General features: G+C 36.6%; 1 protein-coding gene across 1 annotated transcript in view; it reads left to right on the top strand.

Annotated features, from left to right (window-relative positions):
* Window positions 1-22,600, top strand: part of Abca12 (ATP-binding cassette, sub-family A (ABC1), member 12) — a 192,608-nt gene that overhangs the window by 328 nt on the left and 169,680 nt on the right. The window contains exon 2 of the mRNA XM_013017562.1: window positions 10,731-10,824. Coding sequence (XP_012873016.1) covers window positions 10,731-10,824 — 94 coding nt within the window. The remainder of the gene's footprint in view (window positions 1-10,730; window positions 10,825-22,600) is intronic.

Raw genomic sequence — 22,600 nt, 5'->3', positions numbered from 1 at the left:
TATACCTTGTTACTGGTTGACTTGGAAGCGGGGCCTGGGGCAGGGGGGGGGGGGGTGCGTGTGGGGGGGGAGTGTTGAATTCTGGGTTCTGGCCAAAATGCTTTCAGAATTTTCTTAGTGAATTTATTTTTTTTAAAAAAAGTGGGATGAATGGAAGGAAAATACAACCCCAGATCTTCTGGAATGGGAGGAAAGGTTCCCAGAAAACCAAAAACAATTGAAAAGTAAGATAGAGACACAATTGGGAGGTTGTTAGTATTGAAAGCTTCTAAAAAATTGTTGTATCTAAAAATCCATGTACTGTCAAACGTGTGTGTGTTTAAAAAAAGAATATTATTGAATCACTTTACTATTCCAGTCTGCCTTCTCCTTGCAACATCTTTTCTGTGCTCTTACATTAATGCTCACTCTAAAAATTAGACGGAGTCCAGGAGGATGGAAGGAGGGATTATTCTATGAAGTACCATGTATTCAGAATGTTTTAAAATCAGGAAAAAAAGCCCAACATTCAAAGTACTTCATTTTAGAGTAATAATTTCTAGCCTTGACTGAGTGATATAAATATTCAAATAGTATGCGTCATAGAAAGAAACATTTTATCTGGGCACTGTATCACACTCTGGGCTTGCTTGCTATACTTGAACCCTTGCTAAATATTCTGATTTATAAACTAAAAGGGAATTAGATAGGCACATATGTTTGTGAATTCCACAGTCAGGGTTTTAAATTATAAAGCGTCTAACCTCGATGTGTTAGACAAAAAAATTATAAATTAACATTGCAATAATATATCATGTGTTTTCTTTTTACTGTAATTAAAGCATAAAAGGAAAATTCCCATAGTTCTCATGTAGTTAGTTCAGTGTGGCTGGTGCTCCTCAGGAAAAGAGCTGTAGGCCTGTGGAGATGCTGAGAACATGTGCCTCATGAGGCTCCACCCATGACTTAAGTAGCTAGTGACACATTCTCTACATTCTGGTTTTCCCACTTGTAAAATGGGCACAAGGCCCACCATATCTAACTCAGAATGTGGGAAGACTTAAATGTGTTTATAAATTTCAAAATGCTTTTTATAAATGATGAAACGTGTGTGTGTATGTGTGTGTGTGAGAGAGAGAGAAAGAGAGAGAGATTTTAGCTTACTTGGAAAAGAAATACAGTAGAATAGGGTTTGAAAGGAAATTTCATAAATGTTGGAAGGAATGAAAATTCAATTCTTAAGAATCAAAGCACAGAGGAATGAATACTGGCATGTTTGTTATTGTTGATAAACTGAATGCTGAAGTTGTATGCCATCCTTACAACTTCTAAAATTTTTCAGAAAGTAAAATTACAAATGCTTAAGTTATTTACATTGAGAAGTTTTATCCTTTGATTTTTTTTTTTCGGTCGTGGGGCTTGAACTCTGGACCTGGGTGTTGTCCCTGCACTCTTCAGCTCAAGGCGAGCACTCTACCGCTTGAGCCACAGCACCATTTCAAATTTTCTAGTGGTTTATTGGAGATAAGAGTCTCACAGAGTTTCCTGCCCGGGCTGGCTTTGAACCGTGATCCTCAGACCTCAGCCTCCTGAGTAGCTATGATTACAGGTGTGAGCCACTGGTACCTTAGAAATTTTTATAAATTCCTTCCTGATGTCTAAACTGTGGGAATATATTGCTACTTCAGGATTCATTTTAGCCGGTTTCTGCTAGATTTGGTATATTTAGAGGAGATGCAGGTCAGATATGCTAAATATGTTTTCACACTGATACCATGATCATTTCCCACGATCACACACTCCTTACAACTGATACGTTCGTTATTCTCATGTATCACAGATCGTCAAAATGTCTCTGGTAATTACACTTATTCTAGGAAAGTATTGCATTTTACATATCCTGAAAAGAGCTAGTAAGAGAGTTATTAGTTATTTTGAGATACATTTTTATCTTAACTGTAACTCAAGAAAATGGGTTCCAGAGAAGATGCATCTTAGTTATGGAAGTGAGGTCAGAAAAAAATCTGAACTTGAGGAAAGATAGAAAGCCTACTTGAATCCATTGTAACTAGCCAGAAGGACAAGAGAAAACTATAAAAGTTGATCACAGCAAATAAAGAAGGAAGGGAAATTGCACCTAGTAAAGAAGAGGGCACAGATATACTTCTTTTGTCAACATTTTGCCCAGGGCTAACTCTATTTCTTAGCATTGGAAAGAAGACTCAGACATATAGGTAGAAAGATGTATTGTAACCTTGCTCATGTAACTGTAACCCCTCTGTACAGTATTTTTACAATAAAAAACTTAAGAAAGATGTATTGTAGAATTATACTTATGAGAAAAGATAAAGGAGAGAAGTTAAAAAGTTGAGATAAAATATATCAAGAGAGATAAGATAAAGAAAGCTTTAAAAGAAAAAATAGACAAATTAGAAGACAGAATGTAGAAAAAAAAGCATATAAATTTGAGACAAAGACATACTCTTTATGTAGACACTAGAGGTAATCATCAATGAAACACAGATTTAAGGTGACAAGTATTTTTGTCTGTATTTTAATTTTTATTCTGAAAATTGTATCTTACAATAGAATTTATTCCCAGAAAATTGAAATCGTGTGATACTACAAATAAGTTGTCTTCATTAAATGCCAAGGTATAGCATTACCACCAAGAAAACCTTCCCTAATTTTAAAAAACAGATTACATCATAAAGCAAGGTGCAAGGAAGGACAGTCTATATGGAAAGAGTTAGGAATCTATTACTGGCAAAGCAAATGACATAAATGAAAGAAAAAGAATGATACAATATAATGTTAAGGTATATTGTGGATTGGTAAGGAAATATGCCAGAATATAAAGTGATAAAAATTACAAACTCCTATATAGCATCAGAAATAGAATGAAATAGGATAAACTGGATGTTGAATTTGGTTGCCAATTTTGCGATTAACTTTCAAAATTTTACTTGAAGTAAATGTCTCTCATGAAATCAAAGATTCAAATCCTGGAATATTTGGCATTATGTAACTGACAATTTTATGGTCCCAAAGAGCTCAGGTCCAAGGTCATACAATGAATTCGAGGATTGAAGTCAGATTTCACCATTCACAATCATGAATCTATTTCTTGAATTGCCTATTTCTTTGTTGTGGGTCAAGTTTCTTTTTGTAATACTCTCTGATCTCTGCTCAGAGTTCAGCCCACCAAAGAAGAAATCATCTCTTTAAGGAAGATTTAGATAGTTTGCTTTTTTTTTCATTGTGAAAATACTGTACAGAGGGGTTACAATTACATGGGCAAGATAATGAGTACATTTCTTTTCAAGCATTGTAGCCTCCTCCTTTTTTTCCCCTTCCTATCCCTTCCCATCCTCCCCCAACTCCCCCAAATCGCCAAAGTTGTAAAGTTTGTTTTCAACTTGTACATCTCATTGTTGCAATGGATCCACCTGTATCCCTATTTAAACGATTTGTTTTTCCCCTTCCCCTCCATAAATTACACTGACATCAAATACAGTGAAAGCAGGGGTTATACTGTGAGGGAGGGACATACAAAGCAACAAAGAAATCATCTTATAAATGTGTTAGAACAATCACATGAAAGAAAAAAAACATTTGAATACATATCTTAGGGTTCATTTCCCTAACATCACCTTATCTGACCTTTTCTGCTTGACTCAGACATATACTAGATATTGCAAATAAGCAAAACCATGGGACCTATGTTTCTTTGGGCCTGGCTTACTTCACTTATTATAATTTTTTCTAAGCCTTTCCATTTCCTAACAAATGGGACAATGTCATTCTTTCTGATGGAGGCATTTTCTTAGATATTTTGCTTTTTTAATATTTGTGATAACATTAGTCTTCACTTATGTTGGAAAAAAATGAATACTAAAGGGAGTAAATGCATTAAGCACTAAGAGAAATAATAGAGAAAACTGAATTAGATGCAGTTGTTATCCTGCTGGGCATAAAATTTAACTCTAAAAATAATAGAAAATTAAAGATACATTCCAGCAGAGAATCAAGGAAAGCTTAACTAATGAAATACTCAGGACAGCAAAGAGCTGCTGGATAATACAAAACAAGAGATTTTTTTTTCGCTCCTGTTAAGAAGATAGGTCCAGCCGGGCATGAGTGTCTTAGGCCTGTAAGCCTTACTCAGGGGGCTGAGATCTGAGGATCGCAGTTCAAAGCTAGCCTAAGCAGGAAAGTCCATGAAACTCTTATATCCAACAAACTACTCAGAAAAAGCTGGAAGTAGCACTATGGCTCAGATGGTTGAGTGCTAGCCTGGAGCAAAATGTAGTTCAGGGACAGCACCTTGTCAATGTTAGATTCGGAATTCTAAACTTCTGACCCAAAGAAGAAAAATTCATGCCAGTTGTTGATTTCTATAACTAATTCTGAGCTAGGGACCCATATTTAGCTCACTGGATTACAGAGCTAGCTCTCATGAGCATGCCAATAACTTGACAAACTGACCCTTCTACAATCCATGTCTTGTTTCTATACAATTTCTTTTCATGGTGACTAGAGAAAGGGAGAAAGCCTTAAAGCAGGTTGGATTATGCATTAAGTTAATTTTTAGATTAGAAAAATTCAGGATTCAACCATAACCCCAAATTTAATTATAAATAAGATTTAAATAAATTAGGTTCTGTATACTTCCTCCAGTCCTTTATCTCTTTTGGATCAGAACCAATTAATTAGTCTCTAATTCCCCTCAATGACAAAAATCTTAGATTTGTGGTATCTGACAGGTAGTAGACATTTTAAAAACATAGTAAATTAGCATAATATAAATGAGGCGAAGGTCTTTAAGAAATGAAAATAATAAATAAATGGCCCGATGTCCAACAAAAATGTGTTGTTTCCTTATACACCATAGAAAATATGCCAGTGTCCAAAATTATAATCTATATATATATACATGGAATTAAAAAAATTAGATGATCCTAGCTTTTCACTGAGTCATTCATATGGACGGCTATCTTGACTCACAGAACCTCAGTTGACTGATGACTCTGCGGCTTTTATTTCCTTATTTTTGGAGGTGGAACTAAGCTTTATTCCAAATTGTGCTCTTGCTTCAGAAGGAAAACCTTGGAATCTTCTTTTTTGCTATCAAATAATAGTCCTCTCCATTTTATGGAGAATGGAAGAGAAAGGAAGGGATAGTATATATTATGTTGTAGAAGGTTGTACAATTTTTATTTTCAAGTTTGTAATAAAAAGTTATGAATCTAAGTTATAAGAAGATCTTTGAATGACTTTCAATGCTCTCCAGGATTGAACTAATTAAAAAAATTCTTTTATTAGTCTCAAGGCTCAACCAATAAAAGTATAATATTCTGATAAAAGAGAGTCAGTCATCTGTTCTGCAGTGGTTTATCTATATAGCTTAATGATTAACTGTACAAGTACTGATGCCAGGTTCTTCAGGTTCAAACACTAGCTCTACAACTTGGTGATGTCCAGAAAGAAAATTTACTTAGTCTCTTTAAGAACAATTTTCCCATCTGCAAGTAGAAATGAGCTTATTGAGAGGATGTGTGTTGTGTTTACCTGTATATTGTTGCACATTTGAAGAAGTCAGGGTTTGGAATACTATACCAAAATCCATGGCTAATTATGAAAAGACCATTTGAAAATAAGAATTCATTCTGGGAAAGTTATTTGGAAAGAAGATTTAGTAGAATTGTTGTAGATACTCAGGAGGAGAGGAGACTGTTCTTCAAATACTTGAATTCTCGAGTAGCCCTGGACAAACTAAAACAAATGAGTAGTAGTCCCCAAAAGGACAATTTTACCTTAGAAAATTTGAGTTATTGTAAAATAAAGTCTAATGAGATTGTGTAGTTTTTTTGGTCACTAGAAATGTTCAAGTCAAAGTTGGATTAACCGCACGAAAGAACTGTTTTTCCTAATACTTGCTGCTTCATTTTTCTACTTCTAGAATATTTTGCTCTTTTTTAAATGGATCTTCACCCAAGTGTTTTTGTTTTTGTTTTACTGGACAGACACTACTTTTTCCTCACACTCCATCAAACACACATACTTTTCTTCTTCCTGGTCCTTTCTCATCTTTCATGTTCTATCCTGTTTTCCTGATTTATCTATCTCTCTCACTCTTGCCCTTAGGCAATCACAGCATTATTCATTATACTCAGTTGTAATTTTGTAAATATTTCTCTCCCTCCAAAGACTGAAATCTTTAACCACACACTGCCTGGTAGGTAGGAGTTCAATAACTTTTTTGTTGTATTAATGAATGTACAAATTTTATATAAATGATTCCTATATTGCATACTGAATTATGTTTCCTTAACACTCTCCAAGATAGTGGCTTAACCACTACATTTCCCTTCAGGAAATGTAGACCTTTTATCCTAGACATTCTAGTGTTACTTTCAGATGGGCCAAAATATTTCCAAGAACATTTAGAAATTGCACAGATACTCAGTAGGCTTATTTACGACAAAACCAACTTCAAATCATTCCAGTTCAAGGGGCCCCCAGCTCAAATATCTATAGGAAAAGACAATTGAGGTGAGTGTACAGAAACTTAGATGGCAGGTAATAGTGAGGACATGGAACACATGCTTTATTCCAAGGCATCAAAAGCCCATTGCAAACAGTCACCATAACAGGATCCTTCCACCAGTAATTTGTCCTGTTGCCAGCTGTGAGATTTAGAGTTAGAGTGAAATAAATAGATAAAGACACTGAATCTTAAAAACTCTTTCCCCAGGTGGGTGCCAGTGGCTCATGCCTGTAATCCTAGCTACTCAGGAGGCTAAGATCTGAGGATTGCAGTTCAAAGCCAGCTTGGGCAGGAAAGTCCATGAGACTCTTATCTCCAATTAACTACCAGAAAACTAGAAGTGGCACTGTGGCTCAAGTGGTAGAGCACTAGCCTTGAGATGAAGAGAGCAGGGACAAAGCCCAGGCACAGAGTTCAAGCCCCACAACCAACACACACACACACACACACACACACACACACACACACACACATACACACACACAAAACTACCACCACCAACAAGAAGGCATGGATTCTTGCTTCATTATTTGGGTCCTTGATATTACATTTGTTTCTCAGTTTCTTATGTTAATATTTAGAAGGGAGTTGAAAGCAGTCTTGCTACTGCAGAAATTTAAATTTTATTTTTCATTTTATCATTAATTTGTCATTCTTAACATTCATGAGAGAATGACAGTTGGGAGAAGTTTGCATTTAGTATCCTTCAAAAATGAAGCCCAAGTAAAAGCCTGTGATAATAGATTTGCTTATAGGTTTGTGAGGTTTTTTTGTCTTTAGCATAGTCTAAATTACCTTCCATTTCCCCTTTTTAGACTTTATTTTTGTCTGGACCTCAAACATGCTTGAAATTAATTGTAAAAATTGCCAAAACACTCTTGTAAACAAAATAATCAAAGTAGATCAATCAGAAGATAATAATTCCTAGTATGTACTCTTTAATTGAATGTATCTATTTTTATAGTTTATCTCATTTGCTGAATTCTCTCATGTAGTTGTCATGGAAAATAGATGCTCCTAAAAGTACCTTGGGGATACTAAGACTTACAGAAGCACTTTCTTTAAAGAATAACCATGACTTCAAATACCAAACTAATATATCTACAAATAATTTTCAACAGTCCACATTTCCAGTGAGTCATATAACATAATGATTGGTAGCTTGTGTTTAAAATCTTTGAAGAACAGATAATTTTCAACTATATGAGACACAAGGCTAGAATAAAAAGCCCAACATTCTATATCACTTACATTTTCCCAACACTTTCTGTAATGCTTTCTTCCTCTCTCCTTAGAGAAGCATGAATATTATATATAAAACAACAACAACAATAACAACAAAAATCCTGGCTTACGTATCATTAGATTCAAATCCTTTCCCCTGCTGTTTCCCAATAGCTGTGCTAGCCTTCTGAATACAGAATATACAGTAAAACAAAAGAATTGGATCAGATCAAGAGCCCCTGTCATCTTTGATGCAATGGGTAACTTTCTAAGTAGGCTCCAGTGTATTCTTTTAAGAATAATACTAGCCAGCAGGCCTGAGGAAGTCTTCTGCAAATGGCCCACAACTAACACAGGATTTAACTTCTAAGTAGAAACTTTAGTTTCTACATAGAATTTATTCTCATGTTTAGAGAGGAAATATGAATATATAATGAAATTACAGGATTTTTGTCATCTTGTAAAAAAAGGATAATGTTAGCCAGGTGCCAGTAGTTCATAGCTGTAATCCTAGCTACTCAAGAGTCCTAGATCTACTTGTGGGTAGGGATGGGAGGGAAAAACTGAAAGAGCAAGGGAAGGTGTGACATTACCCAAGAAGAAATGCATTCATTACCTGACGTAGGTAGCTGTAACCCCTCTATATAGCACCTTTATAATAAAATTTTAAAAAATAGTCTGGAATCTGAGGATTGCATTTAAAAGGTAAAATCTAATAGGTTCTTATCTTCAAGTAGGAGCTATGGCTCAAGTGGTAGCATCTTAGCCATCAGCGCCAGCCCCCAGACCCTGAGTTCAAGTTCCAGGACAAACACCAAAAAAAAATGATGTTTTTAAATCCACAAAATTAAATGGAATAAATAGGACTATAAATAAGAACAATTCATTATTCAAGTATTACAAAGCAATTTTGTGGTATGGTAAAACATGTTCTTTTATCCTAGTATTAAATAAAAGGCCTATTCAGAGCTGTCATGCTTTATAAGTGATGAGTTTGAAGAAAACTTTCCTGCAAAATTTTTAATGTGATTAAAAAATATCAATGATTTCTGCTGGATGCTGGTGGCTCATGCTTGTAATCCTAGCTACTCAGGAGGCTGAGGTCTGAGGATCATAATTCAAAGCCAGCCCAGACAGGAAAGCTTGTAAACTCTTATCTCCAATTAACTACCAAAAAGCTGCAAGTGGATCTGTGGCTTAAGTGGTGGAGCACTAGCTTTGAACAAAAAAAAAAGCTAAGGGATAGTTCCAGTGCCAGCATCAAAGAAACACCAGGAATTCATAACAAACATAATAACGTTTTGGTTCATTGCTTATGTCTGTCATTGAGGGGTATTTTGATTATAAGCTAGAGAAAATAAGATTGCAGCATTTTTCTCTAATCCATGCTTACTATGCTCTGAGCTCTGACATTTTCCAACAAAACTATTCTGAGGTTTAATAAACAGTCCTGCTGGGTAGGGAAAGTAGATTATATCTTGCTTCACTCTGTCATCTCTAACTCCTGAACCAGCAGCATCACCCATTTTGGAATTTCCTTGACATAAAGAAGCTCAGGTCCCATTTCAAATCTATGAAATCTAGGCTGCATGGTTATAAGAGAAGTGCTACTTTCCGTTGGCAACTCTATCTAGACATATTCCAGTCTTCAAACCAAGTATCTCAGAGTTTCTTAGATGCACTGTGAACTTATTCTACTTAACAAACAAAAATCTTGTATTTATAACCATATTCTGACACAAGGCTCAAGCCTACCACTGCCTAGGTAGGACAATGCTCTCAGATATATTACAAAAGTTTTGGTAGGAAATTTTGATGCAGAATTACTAAAGGATCAACAATTGTTTGGGTTTAGACTGCTTTGGAGTATATTAAAGAGGTCCAGGTAGAAATCTTGAGATTTGGTAGAAGTGAATAGTTTCTGAACAGTGGGAGAATGAATCACAGCAACTATGACCACATAAGCCGACAGAAACAGTTCCACTTTTAACTTTATTAAATATAGGCAAGGTTTATTCTCTGTGGTGTTGCTCGAGCTTTATAACTATGTGCACATCATAGTTAATGTGCTTGTGAATATGTGTTGTTCACTGTTCTGCAGCCAATTTTATAGGTGTATAAAATATTCAGCAGTTAGTGACTTTCAAAGTGAATCTTGTCTACATAGGGAGATGAAATTTTGCAAAGAAATTTCAACTTGATATATTTCTTTGAGACCTTATTTTGCACCAGGTAGTGAAAATTCAGAGGTGAGTAAGATATTGTTTTTACCATAAAAAAGAGCTGCCACTTAATTTGGGGAATTAGGTGAAAAAGAGAAAAAAAAGTTGACTAAAGCAGGAGGTTCAGTTCTGTGATAGAAGCAGACACAGTACATTATAGTGGTAGGGGACAGGGGCAGGGGTGGGGGGTGGGTAGCCAAGAGATCTAAGTTCCTGTGTACTTGCTCATTTATCATTAATTTGATTATTCATTTTGTTCATTCTTCCATTCTGTTTTGTGTTCAATCCAATAATGCAGTTTTATATTCAGTCATGAGCAGGGATTCAAGATGGATTGAGTCCTTATCCAAGGTCACAGACTGGTCTTTGAGGCTGAACAGAGAATGAACATACAGTAGTTTATAGTTCACATTTAAGTTGAAATTAGGCAGGATTTCATTTGCAACAGGCAACTGGAAAACTCTACAAGATTTTTGGTAAGGGAGTTAGAACATTATGACAGATGACCAGAAAAGGAACTTCAAAAGAACAAGTCAAGACATTAAGCTGGTGAAATATCATGCTTGGGAAGTCTGTATTTTCAAAAATAGTTTCTTTTATTTTTAAGTTAATAGTATTTATAGGAAGTCAAATACTCAGCTTGTGTTGGAATATTAAAATATGACATACTTCTTGTACTTGTTGGGGGTTGTTTTCTGGTTTATTACATTTTGGTTCAGTAATATAACTAACATTTTAAAATCATTATTTTGCAGTTATGGACTCTTGTCTTGATTTTATGGCCAGTCATTATTTTCATCATTTTGGCTATTACTCGGACCAAATTTCCTCCAACAGCAAAACCGACTTGTAAGTAGATTATATTCATTTTTTCCTTAACTTTTTTATTCTGCTTAAAATTTATTTTGGTGCTACTTTAGTGTTTTATTATAAAATTTATTGATATTTAAGATTATTTCCTATTGGAATTCCTTACATAAAGAGATTTTGTGGTTTTCCAATTTTTTTTGTCAGCTATGGGGCTTGAACTCTGGGTCTGGGAACTATCCCTCAAGTCTTCAGCGCAAGGCTAGCACTCTACCACTTGAACCACAGTGCCACTTCTGGTTTTCTGGTGTTTTATTGGAAATAAGAGTCTCATGGACTTTCTTGCCTGGATTGGCTTTGAACCATGATCCTCAGATCTCAGCCTGCTGAGTAGCTAGGATTACAGGTGTGAGCCACTGGTGTCCGGCAGTCATTTTCTTTATTACTATTATTTTTTATTGTTGCTGCAGAGGTGATATAGAGAGAGGTTACAGTTACACAAGTCAGGTAATGCGTACACTTCTTTTTGAACCATGTCTCACCTTCCCTCCCTTTCTCCAAGTTTTTCCCTCCCATCCCCATCCACAAAATATCCAGTTCATTTTCCACATAGTGTGAGTACCACTGTTGTATTTGTTGTATTTGTTGGCCCTTTGCCCCTGCCTTACCTTTCCAAATAGAAACAAACAAACAAGACAAAAGGAAAATGAAACAAAAATGGCCACAACAGCAACTACAACCACTGTCTTGTTTCTTTTTCTTGGAATTCATTCATTTTGTTGGCTCTAAGCCAGGTGTTGTGGATGTGACATACCTGTAATCCCAGCACTTGGGAGAATGAGACAGGAGGATTATGAGTTCCAACCCAGCTTGGGCTACGTAGGGAGATTTTATCTCAAAAAGGAAAATAACAACATTATTTTTAAGGTATTTATCTGGAAAAATAGGAAGCATGCATGAGCTAGTCTATATTTTAATCTTCATGCAAATTTGACTTATTTATTATTTACATAATAATCTCACAGTGGGAATACATGACACAACCCAGCAGCAATCTCAGGCTAGATTGTTCTTTACTTTTGTAATTGAAACCCTAGATTCGTATTTGATGAACTGAACAAATGAAACCCAGGACTATAAAAATCTCTTCTCTCTGTCATGGCTGATCGTTGAATGATGTAATTGTGTTAACACATTTTGTTTAAAAGATTATTTTCTAATTAGTGCTGTTTCTGTTGTATGTGGTCATTGACAAGTTATATAATGGGCAGAATGCCCAACTCTGCTCATTATTTTCTTTTGGATTCAGTACAGAAATGCAGAAAGGATTCAAGTCCTTAAAACTGGCAAAGTAAACTTTTTTTTTTGGCCAGTCCTGGGGCTTGAACTCAGGGCCCAGGCATTATCTCTGAGCCTCGTTGTGCTCAAGGTCAGTGCTCTACCACTTGAGTTACTTGTAGTTTTTTCTGAGTACCTTATTGGAGATAAGAGTCTCATGGCCTGTCCTGCAGGGGCTGGCTTCGGATCTCTATGGCTTGACTGAGTGGACTTTTAAGCCCAATAATGTAACCAATACTGTTTCTGCCTTTTTTCCCCCTATTGAAAACAAGTTTTCTGGAGCTCCTGTTGTGCAATCATTTAGCATGAGGTACTTATAAGAAAACCAGTTTTCTTAGGAGAGGAGAAAGGTTGGGCCAGATATTTCCTGTGTCACAAAGCAGTCATCTGTTATGACAGTACTTATGAGTTAAAATTGAGACGGGTTCTCAACTTGTAGCCACCTAGACTGTACTCATTCTCCTGGTCCTTCTGCCTCAGCCTCCCATGTGCTAGGATTACAAGTATACCCCGTCATAGCCAACCTACAATTCAAAATGTAAAAATTAGATTGTATTTCAAATAAGTTACAGAAATTGGCTATATGAAAGAATGCAGTGCTAAACTATTCTGTCAAAAGGCTAGAGACTTAAAAAAAAAGTACAGTGCTTTTCAATCACCTACTCTTAAGAAATTAAGATGACAGCCAAAGTAGAGTCTACTTGAATAAAATACTTCAGAAAATGCAAACTCAGCATAAAGCCTTTAAACTCTTTTTTAAAAAATTATTTTATTGTAAGAGTGATGTACAAGGGGTTACAGTTACGTGAGTGAGGTCATGAGTGCATTTCTTGTTAAATGTTGCTACCCCCTCCCTTGTTTTTTCTCACTTTCCTTCTCCCCCAACTCTCCTCCCCCCAAGCATTAAACTCTTCCAGTTACCTTAATAACTTATTATATTTGAATAGTACCTTATTTCAAAGGACTTTTACACAAGTCATTGCATAAAGTTTTGGTTGGATTTTATTAGGTTGTTATGAAAACAGCAACATTTTTATTTTCTTCACAAGGTGTGTATGTTATGTCTTTATAGCAGATTGATATCACTTGTGCTGTTGGCATTAATGTGTTCTTGTACATTAGTGCCCAAATCAGAAATAACATACTCAGCACATAAATACGACCAGTAATCTTTGCCATTGTCTAGTTTAAGATGCTAATGATCAATTTGTTAATAATAGTGATAAGACTTTAATAGTTCCTTTCAGCAACTCATTTCACCAATTTCTTGTGTTTAAGGATTCTTCATTACCCAATATTCCTCTTGGAAACCTCCAAGAAAGAAATTTAAGATCTTAGAATGAATAGTCACAAACTAATTGGTGCTATCTGATAGCCTTTAGCAATTTATGCAGACAAATTACAAAGAACTCTTGTAATTCCTCTAAATTAGGAAGAAACTGGAGAAACAACATGACACGTTACCTCCTAGATCGGATGTGGAGGGCTCTGACAAAAACACAACATCCAGAAGGAGATGAATAACCATTTTACTATGTACCTATTATCATACTGTAAAGTAATTGGCTACTAAGTGACTGTGTCTGTAGGGAGGAGAGAACAAAATTATAGAAAGCTCAAACACTGAAAATATGTTTGCTAGTCTTTTAGATCATCTAAGTTCCAGCTTAAAGGAATAGATCACCGGGTTGTTATCAGAGATGGGAAGAACCCTTCACTTCACATGTAAGAAACCTGGAAGCCAGGGAGATTGTAGGTTGCCAAAATTTAGTTTATTTGAGACAGGAGAGAGATGTATTCTTCCGATGAAATTTGTATTCTGTTTTTGCCTCTTATGTATCTAGAGGTTAGGAAATCTTATCGGATTTCAACTCATAATTAGTACAATATAAAATGTGATTTTATAACTGAAGGTGCCATTCTGTAGAACAATTCAGAGAATTTAAGACCAAAATAGAAGTAGTTATACTTTTTTGGTAGAGAGAGAATACCTTCCAGATCATAGTTGGAAGTTAGGTATTTTTTATAACTGTTTTTTAAACTATTCCTGTTTTCTTTGTGTCTCTTATGTGTGATACTGAGAAGTGAAAACTATCTAATAATAATAATAATAATAATAATTTCTGATTTTGTAGTGTGTGCTAGGCATTAGGGAGGTGATGATTGAATTGTTCATTTTGTAGTTGAGAAAAGTGATACAAAGAGAAGCTAAGTTACTTGACCAAGGCCACTCAGTTAATGAATGGGGACGTCAGGATTTGAACCCAGGCATTCTGGCTCCAGAATCTGATCTTCAACCCCTGGATTTATGTTTTGTACATTTAGTAGTTAGCAGTTATTTTTGCATGTTGACCCATTGGGCTTAGTGAAGGAGGACTACGTATTATATATTAAAATATCCTAGTCTAGTGCCAGTGGTTCACTCCTACAATCCTAGCTATGTAGGAGAATAAGACGTGAGGATCAAGGTTTGAAGACAGCCAGGCAGAGAACTCCATAGACTCTTATCTCTAATTAGCAAACAAAATGCTCATGAAGTTGTGGCTCACGTAGTAGAGCACCAGACTTGAGCAAAAATGCTAAGCACTTAAGCCTCAGTGCCTGCACAAATAAGCAAACAAACAATATGAATACCTTTGTATTCACATGAATACCTTTGTCTCTATTTTGAAAGAAAGAACTATTTGAACAGGTGCCTATCAGTGTACAAAGTGGGATCACTATCCAAGTTAGTAGTACTGCATTTAGAGTATTTCCTTTGGCCAGTTGGGCGTGTCACTGCAGTTGTTGCATAGAAATCATGTCCCTAGAAGAAATCCTTGCTTGGCTACAGTAATAGTTGGGCAATTGAGAAATAACGATGAGATTGTGCACTACACTCCTGGCTGAAACTTGGTCACAATGAGAAGGATGGTTTGAAACCCTACCAGCATATTCTGTTCCCAGAATAGCCAAGTGGGTTTGTTGGACCTGACAGGCCATTCAGATAAACGTTATTTGTGATTCAAGACAGTTGCTCTCTTTGACTGATATGTACCTTCAAAGGCTTGCTTTTAGGGGTGATTGAAGATGCCACTACCGTTTCTCTGGTGAGGGCCAGGGCAGAGAAGGGGGCTTGCTGTCCTTTCCCTTTTGTGTCCCAACAAACAATTTAGGTGTCCAGCTTTTGAAAACTGTAAATCTCAGATAGAGAAAAACCTCCCAGGGATGGCTGGCAGGATTCTGCTCATTCACATGGGGTGGAAATAGGCCGATTCTCTGAGTTTGAAGATGGTCCCAGTCTCTTACAATCTCTACAAGCAGCAGCTTGTTGAAAGGTGAAGGTCAAAGCTCAAACACCGTGTTTAGGAGCCGAAGCAAACAAAATAACACAAACCTCCTCAGAAGGATGTAGTCTGGGCCCAACTACAGAGTGCAACAAGTTTGTCTTCCTTTAATACCTACCTCCCTACCTATGAAAGGCAAGCAGGCAAACAGATCATAACTAATGCAGGACTGCTTTACAATCCTGCCAGATGGAGGTAAAGAGACATCAAAAAATAAAATCTTGTTGAATAAGGAGTTAGAGTTTTTTTCTGTGTATGTGCCATTCTGGGGCTTGAACTCGGGTCCTGGGTGCCATCCCTGAGTTGTTGTTGTTTGTTTTGCTTCATTTTGCTCAAGGCTAGCACTCTATGATTTGAGGCACACAGTTGCACTTTCAACTTTTTGGTGTAGTTCATTGGATGCCCAAACTGGCTTTAAATCACAATCTTCAGATCTCAGCATCTTGAATCGCTAGGATGAGAGGCGGGAGATACCCATGCCTCACTCAAAGAGTTATAATTTTTGTGATAATAATGAAGTGTAGTGTTTTGAAGGTGGTTGAATATATCCTACTTCCTTATGATGGAAATTATACTATGTTGAAATATGCCCACATATGCAATGAAATGCCAAATATCTTAAGGCTCAGAGGGTAAGAAAGTAATCTCACTCCTTACTACAAATCCAGGGACTGCTAGCAGGTAGGAGTCAAATGAATTATATCCATCTATATGTTATTATAAGATTATCCATCCATATATAACTCAACAGTTTGGGTCAATGCAAGATCACCAAACAACACTATCACATCTTGAACTAAAGCATTCCTGTTACTTTCAGAGATGCATGAAAACAGTCATAGGGTGAAATATTATTGAATACTTCATTATGTTGCAGACACTATGCTGCCTACTTTGTGTATATTGCCCTCATATATCATGGGTGTGAACTACTATGAAACTGTAAAAAAATCAAAACAAAACTCAGGGCACAGGAAGTTACATCACTTATCAATGACGAGGGTTATTATGTATAGGGCTGGAGTTTAGCCAGCTTCTACCAGAAGTCAATGTTTCTCTTCAGGTCTTTGATGCCAACTATGGTGGCATCCTTCAGCCTGGTATACTTCCTCATCCATTACTACTGTTATAGATTGAATCTCCTCAAAGTGAACTCAGCTGTTTTGTCTATTTATCAGCAGGTCTAGGAAAAACGATGACAAAGGAAAGCTGAAATTGTTGATGGATTAGTCATTTGTGGGACCTGTGTAGGTTGTTTTTACTAATGATATGTGAGGTTGGGGGGTAGTTCTAGTCCACGAGGCATCTTATAGGTGGAGTATTTCTCTGCTGATTTTCCCTATGATGTTTTAATGGAGATCTTAGATGTACACCTGATTCCCATTCCCTGATGTAACTGCTCTCCAGCATTCTCAGGATTTACTGGTCATAATTGAGGGACTCAGTGAGTAAGTAATTTTGTTTAATGTCTTGATTGGATCGAAGTTTATAGATAGAACCTGGCTGTAAAAGTGAAGCCAGGTGTTTTTTCCCTAGCTGTCAACAGGTCTAGGGTAAACTATGAGAAGGCAGATGAAATCATTGGCCTAATGGTAGGATCCAGGCAGATTGGGAAACCTACATACAAGTTTGTCATTCAAGACTCATCATTCTTCATCTTTTGTTAGGGGTGTGTGTGTGTGTGTGTGTGTGTGTGTGTGTGTGTGTGTGTGTGATCTTTCCAATCTCAAGAGTTCCAGCAACATTAGTCAATCTCTTGGGTTAGTCTCTGAGTCATCTTGGGCTTATGAAATGTGTCCCAGACTCACCCATACCTCTCCGTCTTTCTTGTCACCTCTCGATATCAAGATCTATTGTCTCATACTTCAGACTTTGGAGGGAAGGGAAGGTGGGGAGAGTTATTTACATCTAACTCTTCCCACATTTCTTCATGAATCCCTTTGTCATATTCTTTGGGCTCAAGACCTTGACACTCAGGATTCTTCCAACTTTATCTTCATTCTGTTCTGAAGTGAGGACTTATGCCTAAAGAGAAGGTATGACATTCATCCTCACCTTCATACACCTGCTGTGTCTAATCGTTAATGCCTATAAGAACATAAGCTTGTGTCTCCTTCCCCTTCCCCCAGGTTTCCCTCATCACTCCAATTCCAATTACTTCATAACTCTCTTGCCAGGATTGGCTTACAGTTCCATTTGCATCCTTGATGCACTTAAGAACTTGACTCATTTATCAGACAGATAATACATTGACATCATAATCTCACTCTCATACCAGATACAGAATGGTTCCTTACACAAGAAACAAAATTCTTGTACAGTAAGTCATAATTTGATAGTTTGGAATATTGGAGATTGGATACTAAAGTTTACTCAAAGATGGATAGTATAAAAGAAACTCAGTGTGATTATGAGGTAGGTAAAGGATAAGCAGCTAGCTTGTTTTGGTTCATTTTTTAAAAATTCCTTTGCATATGACTGTGCTATAAAATTGTCTACAATGTTCATATTGAGAAACAAAAATGAATATATAGCTACATTGCGCCTCCCAACTAGCTCCACCTGGGAATTTTTATTACAAATACTTAGAAATTCTGAATGCACAGGAGATGCTTTTATGTAGATTTTATAGTCTGTTTCTAGCTTAAGAAGTTTCAAAACATGCTCAAACAATTTTTCTTGACATTAGACAATTACTTTATATCCTAGGCATGCTCCTTAAATCAAATTTTAATGACTTTTCTTTTGTGCCAGTCCTGTGGCTTGAATTCAGGGCCTGAACACTGTCTCTGATTTTTTGTGCTCAATACTTAATGTTCTACCATTTGAGTTACAGCTTCACTTTTGGTTTTTAGTTGTTAATTGGAGGTAAGAGTCTCACAGACTCTCCTGCCCAAAATGGCTTTGAATTGTGATCCTCAGATCTCAGCCTCCTGAGCAGCTAGGATTACAGACGTGAGCCATGGGTGTTTGGCTGACTTTTTTTCAGAGGGGAGGGGAGGGGAATCTTCTCTTTTACTTGGCAACCTGAAGATACATTCTGTGACATGCATAGAATCTCACTAGGTTAGGATTTTATTTCTTCTAGGATTCTGGGCAGACACAGCTGACACAAGTCCTGAAGAAGGCAGAGCATAGTTCTGTTCCATTCCTGCCGGGGGATGGCCACAGCTCCTGCTGGCAGTTTCCCATTTTCCCCAGCTCTTGTCTTGACTTGCACAGTACAGAGGGACACACCCCAATGCTAGATAACCTAAGGGACTTTCTCAACAAATGTCCTCTTAGACTCGGTGCACAGAGTTGCATCAAAAAAACCAGAAATGCTTCTCAAGTACAAGAAAATACTAGCAGCTAGAAAAGAATGGGTGTTGATTGCACAGTGGTGCATTTCTCTTTATTGCAGTTTTCCTCCATTCTGCATCATGCCCACTTTGGGAGACCCTGCATACACAGTTCCCCAGAGCATGTATCACTGAAGTTGGCTATAGGAGACCTATGACTTGTTTTGTCGACTCCTTTCTTTTTCTGTCCCTTCTTAATGATCAAAGTATTCCTGCAACTCTCAGACAGAAAATGCTGACATCCAAGTGTTAATGATTAAAAGTGAGTTTTTTTTTAACCCAGTAAAGTAATATCACTTGCTGAGTTTGCCAATGTCAGTTGATGTTTGCAATATCACTCTGAAAGTAAGGGCCAGGGTTAAGAAAATCATTTTGGCTGATTCCCTTTACTTCTGGGAATCACGGAACAGGGAGCCAAGCTGTAGACTCACAGGTGAGATGCTTGCTACACGGTTGGCTGACTATGTTTTTCCAAGTGATTGTTTCATTAAAACTTTCTTCCATGCATCACCTAGAAAACTGGACCAACCAAACCTTTAGTCATTTTATGCTACTCTCACTATTCAAGTTTTCTCATTCCTTTTGATTAGGTCACATTGTGTCCTTTGTCTTTGATAAATGAACCCATGCATTTTTTAGAGTGAAGTGGCCCTCATGGAAGAAATGCCACAGCACACAATATGCTTGGGTCTCTGAGGTCAGGTAGAATATCATTGGGGGTTAGAATAAGAACGGCCTATAATATTTTCACATTTTTAAAACATAAAAAGTCTTCTCTATTAGGTTATATATGTACATATTTGTATTTCTGTATACAACTCTTGTCACTCTGATTGCTAATGTAGAATCCAAGAGCTAGACTCCTGATCTAGGCTACTCAACATAATCCTCATTCCTTGACTTCCTAAGAAAGAAGATTTTATTTTATTTTATTTTAAGATATTATAGGCATGCCCAGTTTCAGCATAAGCTTTGGACAAATATGCTAAATCTCAGCCTTGTTTTCTCCATCTTTACAAAGAGGTGAACTTACTTTATAAAGTTGTGAGAATTAAATAAGTTCACAATCCCTAACTATATAGGAAAGGGATCATGGTAGCAGTCTTATATTGTTTATATTTTATTCTGTAGGAGAAAGTACCACCATCAGTAACTGAGATATTCTGGTGTCTGATGTTATTTCACAGATAGGGAAACTGAGGTTCAGCAAGTTTAACAGACTTGATGATTAAACCTTCCCAACATCCATGCTTGCCATCACCACTTTTTAACAGGCATCTGTTAGGGGTCTTCAAGGCTGCTGATGAAAGCCCAGGGATCCCACTCAGTCAAGTCTAGAGGAGAGTGATAAGTATGTTAGAAACCATAATGCAATGTGAAGAATCCCACTGTGGAGGAAGGGTGAGGGACAAAGGTAGTAAGCAAGACAGAATTAGCAACTTTAACTGGGATTATATGCTGGCTAGGGTTATGGCAGGGCAAATATAGTTCAAAATCAAGAGCGTGTCAAAAACAACCTCAGTATTCAAGATTGGTTGTATTTTCATAGCATTACTTTAGGAATCAAAATTAATGCCAGAACTCCTTGATGAGTAAAATATCAAAATTTAAATAACATTGGGGTAACTGTTGGGGATCACTCTTTGGTCTTGTGCTCCAGTGTGGTTTGCACAACATTGCATAGGATATCAAGAAAGACTTCATATGGAAAACTTATGTTAGCAGGAATTTTGAAGAGTGAATAGGAGTTTGTCAGGTAGGCAGCTGGTATCTTTCTATGCCTTGTAGCAAGAGACTAACATGAGAAAGGATGCATAAGACAGAGTTAAATGTACCAGAAATCTGTGGGTCTCTTGTCTGAAAGGATGCGATATTTGTGAGGTATTAAATTAAAATTAAAAGTATGGCAAATTAAGGCGTTTAGTCAATACCAATCATATTAGGCTCAATTTTGAAGGAAATTGGACTTTTTTTTAAAAAAAAGTGAAATTAATCTTATTTTAATTAATTTCTGTCCAAGTTCACTAAAAAATCATCCAAATATTTATATTGTAAAGAATGAAAGTCCTGGACCACTGTTGACATTCCAGTACATATTCTCAGGCTTTTAAAATAAATATACTAAGCCCAGACACACATTCACTTACCTGCACACACACATTCACATGCAACCAACTTGGGACCACTGAGATCACCAACATTTTACAGTTGTGTGGTCCGTGGCTTTGAGGTAGAGAAGCAGGAGCCACATTAGGTATGAAGTACAGTTTAGAAGCTTTTGCAAATACTATTGGGCTGAAATGCCATGGCCTCCTCTAGATTTTTCTAGCTATTTCCTAGATCTCTCTCTTTATTTCATATAGATAGATAGATATAAAAAGATATAGATAGGTGGATAGATATCTATATCTATCTTTAAAAGAGAATTACTCTTTCTTATATGGGAGGTTTTGTTATGAGGTTAGCTGTAACTCTCTAATTCCATACTGTCCAAATGAGATTGACCCAGTGTAGAACCAAATCTAGAGAGTAGAAATGCAGCTAAGAATGCCTGGTGACAGATATAGATCCCAAGATCTTACTGCATGTAGGCTTTCTGAATTGGCATTGGGTAGCAGGGATGCTGGTGATGGTGGTGATGCTGGTGACATATTAAAGATGAGCTTAAATTTTTAAGAATTCCTCAGGTGATTTTTATGCAAATTCAAGTTTGAGAGTCCTCCTTTCTCTTCAGTTATCTTTTATAATTTTAGATCAGTTTGCATTTTTCACCACTTCACCTCTGTGAAAGAGAACCAGGGGATGGATTTAATCCTTTGAATAATGTTAGGGAAGAACTTCTTTCATCTGAGTTGTTTCACAAGCATTTACATAATTTCTAGCATTCTCTGCTTCCTTTCATCCTTGGATCTTCCATTGTAATGAGAACTTTCACACTGTTTTTCATATCTGATGTTGGAGATAATGTTCTCAGGACAGTCTCAGAAAGTACTGTCAGACTGTGACAAAGAATAATGTTTACTATTTCCTAACCAGATGCTCCTCCAAAATTATGCTTAAGTTACAGGCCCAGTGGAATCATGCTTAAGTTACATGCCCAGTGGAATTCATTTCAATATAAAAAGTACTTTATACTCTAGCATTATAACTGGATGCTTTTGTTTTCATAAAAATCAAAGACAATGAGAAATGTCAACATCTTTCCACTCTTTTGAAGTTGTGGCCCTGTATAGAGAGTGTATCTATGCTTCCGGAGATTCTCTGTAAAAAACAGGAAATACTTTTTGTCCTCAAGTTGCTTAAAATCGAATTGTGGAGTACAGAGCATACAGGAAAATTTGTCATCAGAGATAGTTTAAAAATAAATACAAATAGAATTAAAGTACAATGTTTGGTATAACATTTTCCCACATGCGAGGCACTCAAAATATTTATTGATTAATTAACAGGGATGTGACAGCAGTGCTAATACTTAGTACTAATATTTAAGCATTGAACAAGTGGCATTATCAATGAAACTTACTGACCATTTTAAAGAAGAAAGAATTGCTTTGAATTAGGTAATCAAGAGTCAAGATTAATTTTGCTTAGAAAGAAAAATAATAATCCAGTAAAAAGAGTAAGTATGGGAGAAGACTATGATCAAAATATTGGAGGCAGAAGTTCTCAGGGGTGAGTGGTTAGAGATAGGAAGACTCAGCTGATCACATCACAGTCTTCTTAGAGAGAGGACATCAGTTGGGGTGGAAATGGTCATAGAAGGTTTAGTTTTATTTTGGTTTGGTTGGTTAAGATTTTTGAGACACGAGTTCT

Source organism: Dipodomys ordii, unplaced genomic scaffold (genome assembly GCF_000151885.1).
Source record: "Dipodomys ordii isolate 6190 unplaced genomic scaffold, Dord_2.0 Scaffold1, whole genome shotgun sequence".
Lineage (NCBI taxonomy): Eukaryota > Metazoa > Chordata > Mammalia > Rodentia > Heteromyidae > Dipodomys > Dipodomys ordii.
The sequence above is the reverse complement of the archived record's forward strand: the minus strand, read 5'-3'. Positions and strand labels throughout refer to the sequence as shown.